At 35.4% G+C, this 8,721-nt stretch overlaps 1 protein-coding gene across 3 annotated transcripts; it reads right to left on the minus strand.

Annotated features, from left to right (window-relative positions):
• Nucleotides 1-3,212: 3,212 nt before the first annotated feature.
• LOC107850600 (mitochondrial arginine transporter BAC2) lies at nucleotides 3,213-8,288 on the minus strand. 3 transcript variants are annotated; one of them, XM_047400847.1, is made up of 7 exons: nucleotides 8,104-8,286; nucleotides 7,679-7,878; nucleotides 7,487-7,562; nucleotides 7,092-7,187; nucleotides 5,969-6,437; nucleotides 4,547-4,682; nucleotides 3,213-3,736 (listed from the first exon to the last, which is right to left on the minus strand). In XM_047400847.1, exons 2-7 carry the CDS (start codon nucleotides 7,793-7,795, stop codon nucleotides 3,542-3,544), a joined length of 1,089 nt encoding a protein of 362 aa, XP_047256803.1. In that variant the 5' UTR covers nucleotides 7,796-7,878; nucleotides 8,104-8,286; the 3' UTR covers nucleotides 3,213-3,541. The 3 variants fall into 3 exon arrangements, with proteins under 3 accessions (XP_047256803.1, XP_047256802.1, XP_047256804.1); XM_047400846.1 differs by having other exon boundaries at nucleotides 5,969-6,485; nucleotides 8,104-8,285; XM_047400848.1 differs by lacking the exon at nucleotides 7,092-7,187 and having other exon boundaries at nucleotides 5,969-6,485; nucleotides 8,104-8,288.
• Nucleotides 8,289-8,721: the final 433 nt, after the last annotated feature.

The following is an 8,721-nucleotide window of genomic DNA, read 5'->3' on the forward strand; positions in this document are numbered from 1 at the left end:
ATTTTGTGCTGTGAAGATTACAGAAGTTTTGATCTATTTGTTCGATGCGGTGTAAGAACGAATAAGTGAACTCACAATAATGTGGATGTTGATTGAATTCTTATGTGTCCATCGGGGTGCCTTACAGTATGAACAACTAAATAGGGTGATATACGTTCTTGCACATGCACCTCTTCATTCATGTTCTGGAGAAGTTTAATGGCAACTTGTGTTAAGTTGGGACAAGCCAATGATAGTAATTTATTGGATCGGGCTGCCAGTGATTCATTTTTTGGGTTGAGCATCCCCTTGTGATCTTTAACTTTATGATCGACAGCCTCTTGAGTCGGCTATTTTGCATTGAAGCTTATATTTCTTATCCCAGACCTACCTGATACTTTGTTTAATTAACTACCAGCAAGTTCTTCTTTCAAGTGCTGGGTCCAAATATTCGGATAGTTTCATGGTTAGAGATTTTAGGGATTGAAGGCCTACGTTTTGCTGGTGGTTACTAATATGTTAATCCTTTATTTATTGGATGTAAACTTATGTCAGATTAAACTAGATGTTTTTAGTGAGTGACGAGATGCTTTGTCTTATGTGATAAAGAATCTCAAAGGTTTTTTGAAGTAATCAAGAAACTTCTGTGTGAATAATTTCTTCTTCAAAACGATCCACAATGGATACTTATGTGCATTTACATAGGCATGGAGACCATCTCTTGTACAGTATGTAATGCCTGCTCGTGTCCATCATTTTTGTCTACAGAAGTGTCAAACATGTTATGTTGTAAGCTGTATGGTGTTAAAAAGTGTGTTGCATTTATGCAGTTTAATGGACAAGATGTTCACTTTATAGGCAAATGAATTCTGCAAAGGTTCAGGCTAGTCATCTTTAAATACCTAATGTGGTGGATCCAACATCAAAGTCGGTGTTGTTTTTATGTCAATAATATTCTTACATTACCTATCAATAGTACCTAATGTGATGGAGCAATAAGATCAAGGAAACATTTCATTTAGTAACCTACTTGCTTGTTTATTTGTTACCTTGTTTGCGAAATGGTTATACTTAATAATCTGTTTGTCGGAATTTGTTTTTCGTTATGGAGTAAAGGATCTGTTAGTTGGAAAATTGACCTTGTTTTTGTGCACTTTCACCTTCTTTTCTATCTTTATGTCCATCTCTGTTTGTTTTGTTGTTTTATGAGAACTGAGTTTTAGGTTGAATGACAATCATGGACTCTCTACAGACGTTCATTTACCGATCTATTTGTTATTTTGTTTTTAGCTTATTTTGCTGAAGGAGTTATCATGGATTTCATCTTTCATACTCTCTTTCTGGTGATATTTTCCCTTAGTTTTAGTTTGAACAAAAGCATCAGTTTATCAAGAGACCGGAGCAAACTGTAGCAACCTGCAATTGAATGAGTTTCAAACAGATTGTTCTGTTATGGAGTAATGTCTTTGGTGTTCATTTTGTCATTGTTCGTTTTCATCTTGTGGCTTGTGTATCAGAAACTTTCCTCAATGCCCTTTATCTTGTTTATTGTCTATACGTGACTCTTCATTCTCTTGTTATAGTGAATTTGTGGCATCTTCATATGCCAGATTGATTACATATAGAACTGTCGAAATGCTCTGCTAGTTAGTTTCTCAACACTAACCAGCATATCTCATGCCTAGCATAGAATGATATATAACTTGCATAGAATGATGTAACTTTCTTTAATTTGAACTTGTTTTCCAATGTGCATTGCACTGTCCAGTTCTTCGTTGTAGTTGTTTTTGCCACCAACACCCAACCGTGCATGATACAAGTTGGTACTTGCGCACATAATTTGCGCTTGCACATAATGCATCTTATTCCACGTTGATGACTTAGTCCATTACACATGCATAATTGGAACGTGTCTAGCACACTCGAAACATATATTCATGCCTACATTCTCACTAATAAAAATAGGAACATTAATTCGTACATCCTAACACGTATCGCACATATAACGATGCGAGATAGAACATATAACAATAATATATCAGCGTAATTTCATAAGTGGGATTTGGGATGGGTAAGAGGTACGCAAATCTTATCCATATCTTTATTGGGTAAAAATGTTGTTTTCGATAGATCCTCAACTCAAAAAGTGAAGCTGTTCGGAAAAGGGTTCCAGGAAGAAAAAGAAATGCCAATCAAATTTCAAGCTACAGTGCAAAATGTAGCATTGTAGCAAAAAAAAAAATTGATGAAAAAGAAACTACGTGATTGCTAAATACTACTAAATTAAAACAAGATATGTAGGGATGACAATGATTCGGTGCGGGTTTTTTCTAAACCCACAAGTTTTAAAACCGCACCGCATCACTTTTAAATCCGCATAAACTCGCTCCACATTCATACCTGCGCATAATCGCCTCGCCCCATGTTTTTATTTTTTCTTTTTTTTTGAAAAATTTGTAACTTCATTGAAAATCATAATATTTTCAAATCTACAACTAGGAAATAATAACTAATTTTTATTATATCACTTTTCACTAAAAATTTGTCAAAAAGTATAATGTGTACAAGTAATGATCAAATATCATATTTTTATTCAAACAAATAGAGATGTTAAAAAAGCTACTATAAAATTATTTATTTGTAGTATTATGCATGTCGTTTTAAGTATTATAAAATTTAAGTAAAGAACACATAATTTTAGGTATATTCACGAGAACAATACCAATTTTTAGTTTTTTTTCTTTTTTAATGTAAACCCGCATATACCCGCACCACACCATTTAAAAAAAAAATTACTTTAACCCGCCTCGCCCCCCATAACTTAAAACCCGCACCGCCTCTCATATCTTAAAACCCGCACCGCACCATTGCCAACCATTTAAAAAAAAAATTACTTTAACCCGCCTCGCCCCCCATAACTTAAAACCCGCACCGCCTCTCATATCTTAAAACCCGCACCGCACCATTGCCATCCCTAATATAAGACTAGCCCCAACCTCCATATTTTCCTGTCTAATTGTGCCATGAATTTACAGCAAATAGATCTACAACAAACCTACGATGCATGACATTGTATTCCAAAGCGTGCAAGTACTTTTTAAACTACTTGGGTAATTGAAAACAAAGGCAACTTCCATTTAATTTCTTCATGTCGTTAGTTTCATTATGTTTGGGGCTGGAATGACCAAATGAAACTTCTTTAGGCTAGATATGATGACTTTATATAACAGAGAGACAACTAACAATAGAAATATTGATGGGACCAAATGTAGCTTTTGAACACTAATTATGCTTATGATATGTGCATCCCACACATTCAATCGCTAGATGAAAGTAACTAAGTCAACACTACCGTAAAAGTACACAATGTTAATATAAATCGTCTACATCTAATTCATATTTTTAACAGCCAAACTTCACTAACTACCAAAAATCTAGATAGTGACTGCCAAAATCAATGTGTGGAGGTCTTCTCCAAGCTTTGTTATAGAGAAAAAAAATGTGTCTTTTTAATCATATTTTGATTTGCTTAGTTCCTCAATTCCTCCGTGGTCTTGTACCTTCACTCAGAGAGCAGTTTGTCAATTGCAAAAAGATAACCACCTACAACCACAAAGGATGCAATTCCACTCCGTGCCATCCGCAATCCCAAGCCACGAAATAAGATATTCCTATCTGCAGGATGGATCCCCGTCCATCTCTCAAATCTTTTCCCAGGCACTTGCCATTTGAGAAACCTCCTCTCCATGGATACATACTGCACATAAAGAGTGTAAAGAAAAGAGGATACATCAGGTCCTGTATCGGCTATAATTCTACTAAGTGAATGCTTCAACTACTTTTGACCAGTTATCCTCACTTAACAGATGCACCAATTATACGGTTGAGACTTGCAATATACATTCTCATCTACTCCATCCTCCAACCAAGGACTACCAATACTAAACCCCATAGACAATGCATACCTAAGGGGGGAATGGGTGCTAAAAGTTCACCTACTAGAGATATATCATTTGCAAAAGACCTGTCAAAGTCGGATTATTTTGCGCCAGGACTGTAATTGCCACATTATGAACAAAAACGTTTGACATCAACTAATTAATTCCTGCAGGGATCCTGTCAGACCAGCAGCACTTGAGAAAAGCTATACACCCACCAAACATAGATGACTTAAAGATTACTTTAGGCTTGAATAGAGTGTAATGGGTGCAAGGGATTCATATGGCAAACTTTAAAAAGTTTAGGATTGAGGTGCTAATTGATTGATTGACTGTTGACATTGTGCACACAACCCAATGGAATTGACCATCCCAACTCTAAGGCCGATAAGTTGAATTCACCATAGAAATTTGTCCCAACACCAACTCAGATGTAGACTCATGGATTTTACGAGTTTAACTAACAAATATGTGTTGTAATTGTAACTAATAAGCTCCCAAATACTTGTACCATATTTCACTACATAAAATTGACCACCCAAGATTTCCTTGGGCATTAGGGTACCTGGGTGGATATTTATCTAGAAAAATATCATACAGATGATTGAATCCCTTGTAAGGTAACACACCTTGGGCAGAACAATGCATTGTGAACGAGATTTGGCAGTATCAAAACCATGAGAAGCAGCAGCAGCAAGTGAACCAGAGAATCCAGCTGCAAGACTAACAGCTAAAGGAGACAATGGACCAACATCTTCATCGGATCTGAATGATAACAAGGAAATGGGTAAGAAGGATCAAAGTTACTGAATAGGGCATGTGTTTATCTTGGAATAATGAAGGGACAAAATAGATAATTTGCAATTATATGGAAATTTTACTCTAGGGAGAATTGATTTGTCAAGCATACTCAAGTTGAAAACAACAGAAGGCTAATCCAATTAAGTTAAAGCAGCAAGCCAAAACAAAAATAATTACATTCTTTATTCACCACACCATGTCATGTCTGACATAAACCCAAAATATCTTAGCGGAGTCGATAAAAAGGCTTAGTACCAAGAAAATTCAGAAAAAACCTTGTTCGAATCCCAATAAAGGCATAAAAAGAGAAGGTTTATGTGCTTCTCTTCCTGTCTAAGCGTTGCTAAGAAGAGTTATCTAGTTTCCTTATTGGTGGGAGGATGTTTGGTACCTGGCAAAACAATCGAGGCACACACAAACAAACTTGGAACCTACTGCTATCCCCCCAAAACAATTTTAGAATAATAAACATCTTTTTAACTTTTGTTGTATATTACAATGGTGCAAAAACCTTGTTAGTCTAATGCATGTTAATTTGAGGATATTCTTCAAAAATAATAATATGGGGGTAGATTTCTTAAATTTCTAGTCTGGTTTTGTCTTAAGCTGGGGGTCTATCAGAATCGACCTCTCTACCTCACCTTTGAGGTAGAGGTAAGGCCTGTGTACACTCTACCCTCTCCAGACCCCACTTTTGTGGAACTACACTGAGTATGTTGTTGTGGTTGTTGGGTAGATTTGTTAATATGGGCTTTGTTTGAAACTTACATAAAGTAATACTCCCGTTTCAAATTGATTGACCTGTTTTGACTTGGCACGGAGTTTAAGAAAATAAAGAAGACTTTTGGATCTTGTGGTCTTAAATGAGAGATATGTCAATGTGCCAAAATGCCCTTTAATCTTGTGGATCTTAAACATGCCATGGGAAAGTTGGAATTCAAGAGTTGCTAAAAAGGGAAAGGGTCATTCTTTTTGAAACGAATTGAAAAGGAAAGTAGGTCAAACAAATTGAAATGGAGGGAGGAGGTCACAATTCTAGTTTTCTGTTTCTTAGACAGCATCTAATCCAAACCATATTTGGGAAAAGATAGTCATCCAAGCATTATTTTTTTTCCAAATAATTTGTTTTTGGAAAATATTTTGAAATGCTTCTCCAAAGGTACACGTCAAGAAGATATCCGAACGCTAGAATTGAAAACCAGGACTAGAACAAACATTTTGAACAAGTTAACATAAGAATTGAAGCATACCTAGCTGGGGGATTCATCCCAACAGCTTTCCATTCAACCATTGCTTGATGTAGAAATTGCCACGTTGAAAAGAATATACCACCAAACACACAATCTCGTGCAAGTCCAGATCTCATACCTCTCCAGAAAGCACCCCATCCTTCCAAAGATATGATGTCTAACGGCCTCTTAACATCAAAGACAGATGGGGGTCTACCAGACCCTGTCATCATCCATGGATAATCTTTCAGGGCAGTAACCAAATTGGGATGTTTGGTGGGCAGGGTGGTCAAAAGACCAACTGTGTTGTTCAATGCCCCAATGTCCCTAGAATATCCCGGTAGTAACTTTGCAATTAAAGGAGAAACAACTGCCTTTTCAACAGCTGGGGTGGAGCTGGGAATCCGGGAGGCAGAAGTAACCTGAGCACGGATCTTGATAAGTTCAAATGGAGAACTTACTAGTGATTCCACTGCCCCAGAAGCAATTCCTGCCAACAGAGCCTCAGAGACATAAACATACTTGTCTTCTCGACCATCTGATTACGCATACAAACACAATATGTTAGCACTCAAACCTCTAATAATGAGAAAAGAAGCAAGTGGTACTAAAAAATATTCCATTCATTCGTATAATACGGTAGTGCATCATTCCAAAATGTCCTTCTTTCCACTACCATTACTAGTTTCATTGAACAAAACATTCTTCTCTCGAACCAATTGAGCTTGTTCAATTACCGATGGCCAAATTAATCAATTCTTCTTTGAATTTGGCAGATTATTCAACTCTTTTTAATAACATCTATACGCAAAAACTAAGTGAATAGATTAGTCATAGAAAAAGCTCTAAATTTCATGATTCTATTCTTATAGTTGAGAAAATAATGGTTAAAAATTTTTTTTTTACTACAAAAATAATGGTGTTTTCTTATTCTTCTTTGTTGACATATATAAACTGAGGTCGGGTCTTTATTAAAACCATTTGTTTTCGAATATGGTAAAGTGGCTTCTAGGTGGGGAACTATTCCTTTGATGGATGCCGTAATAACCTTTCTCCAAGTACTTCATCTATATGGCAAAGTGGCTTCTAGTCAGAAGACTGGCAAAAAAGTTAATAAACAGTTAAGCAACTGAAGAAATCATACCTTTGTAAAAAGCTGTTAATATTTCATAAACACCCAAGCGAGCTCCCAAACCCAATGATCTTCCAAGTGTCAACCACCCCACACCACTATACAAGCCTTCAATGTTCACATAAAATTACAAGAACATTAACATTTAAGAAAGATGTCCTTAAAACAGCTGTCCATACAAGAAATTTTATGAAATATTTCAGCGATCTTTTATTAGACCTATAATGCATGCATTTCCCATAAGCATTAATAAAATTGACACATCATCCGAATAACTTTTGTCATGAAGTAAAATGGGAGAGCAGAGTAGCATCACTTATGAAAAAAAAAAAGGGCAGTCCAGTGCACTAAAGCTCCCGCTATACGCAGGGTGGTTACCATAAAACAAAAATAGCTGATTGAGTCACCTGAACTTCCTGACAAAGTTCTCACCCTATTGAGGACATCAGCACCAGTGAGTTGTTTACTGCTACCTGATCCCACCTGCATTCCATTCCACAGAACATACAACCAAAGCACAATAAGACATTAAAGATGCTGCCCTCAGTGTAAGATAATACATTTAAGTGAATGCTCAGGGTCTTCATCAATTTTCACACCTGTACAAGCACCTTAAGGCTATCGAGAGGGTAACTGATAGCAGTGGCTAATGTAGCAGATCCTGCAGCAATAACTGCATGCGTTGCAAATATTGGATTCTTCAAAAGTTCGTTCATTTGATAGATTAACGTGGACAACTGTGTGTTGCAATTGTTCCTCTCCTCGAGTCACAATCATATATTCAGAGATTCACAATTCCCTGCAATTCCATTAGATTGGGAGAAAGAGTTAGTACTTCAAATGCTCTATCAAGTAGGTCATTCCACATACTCGTTGCTGGTCCATCATCCTCAAATTTTTAGAGAAAGGGAAAGAGAATTTTTTTTTTCGTTTTCTCTCCTTTGTCAGATCACAGAAATGTTCCTTCCTTTTTTGAGGAAAACAACCGCAATAAAAAAAAAGGGCTATTGGAATCCCTACATACCTCAGAGTGTGCTGCACCAATTAAATTAGTACTACACCATTTCCAGGTGTTTCTGTCAGTTCCTGATGAAATTGCTCGCGAAGGAGAAGACCCCTAGTAGAGGGAAGGGAGAAGACGTATGCGGAAACCAGTCCTTTGGACGGAAAGTACAATACCCAGCTTATTACTCCTCTCTCATTTTATTCCCATTTATCTAAAGTTTTAAATTTAAATTTAAATTATGCAGTTGTTTATCTTGGTAAAAAGTGATTTATTAATAACTAAAGAAACTAATACTAATGATTAGATTTTTCAAGTTTTAAAACTTAATTAAAAGTATTAATTTTGTAAAATATATTTTTATTTGATTTCAATTTTTTTAATTTTTATTTTTTAAAAAAATTAATTTCTTTATTTTCTTAAAATAATTCTATTTAAATTATATATTACATTTTTAATTTGTTTTAAAAAATATTTAAATCCTAAATACTAACTTTATATATAATGATCAAACACACCTTTAATTTTAATTTTAAAATTTTTAAAAATAAATTAATATATTTTTAGTTTGAGAATTTCGCACCATGATTTTATCCTAAAAATTAATTTACTAGTTTATATTTTTTAAAAAAACTTCGT

This window comes from Capsicum annuum, chromosome 12, assembly GCF_002878395.1.
Source record: "Capsicum annuum cultivar UCD-10X-F1 chromosome 12, UCD10Xv1.1, whole genome shotgun sequence".
Lineage (NCBI taxonomy): Eukaryota > Viridiplantae > Streptophyta > Magnoliopsida > Solanales > Solanaceae > Capsicum > Capsicum annuum.

Excerpts from the sequence above, each read along its gene's own strand:
- LOC107850600 (XM_047400846.1), bottom strand. The coding sequence starts at position 7,795 with ATGAACGAACTTTTGAAGAATCCAATATTTGCAACGCATGCAGTTATT. Across the intron at positions 6,486-7,091 it reads ATTAACAGCTTTTTACAAAG|ATGGTCGAGAAGACAAGTAT; the intron begins GTATGATTTCTT and ends ATGCGTAATCAG. Across the intron at positions 3,737-4,546 it reads AATGCATTGTTCTGCCCAAG|TATGTATCCATGGAGAGGAG; the intron begins GTGTGTTACCTT and ends CTTTATGTGCAG.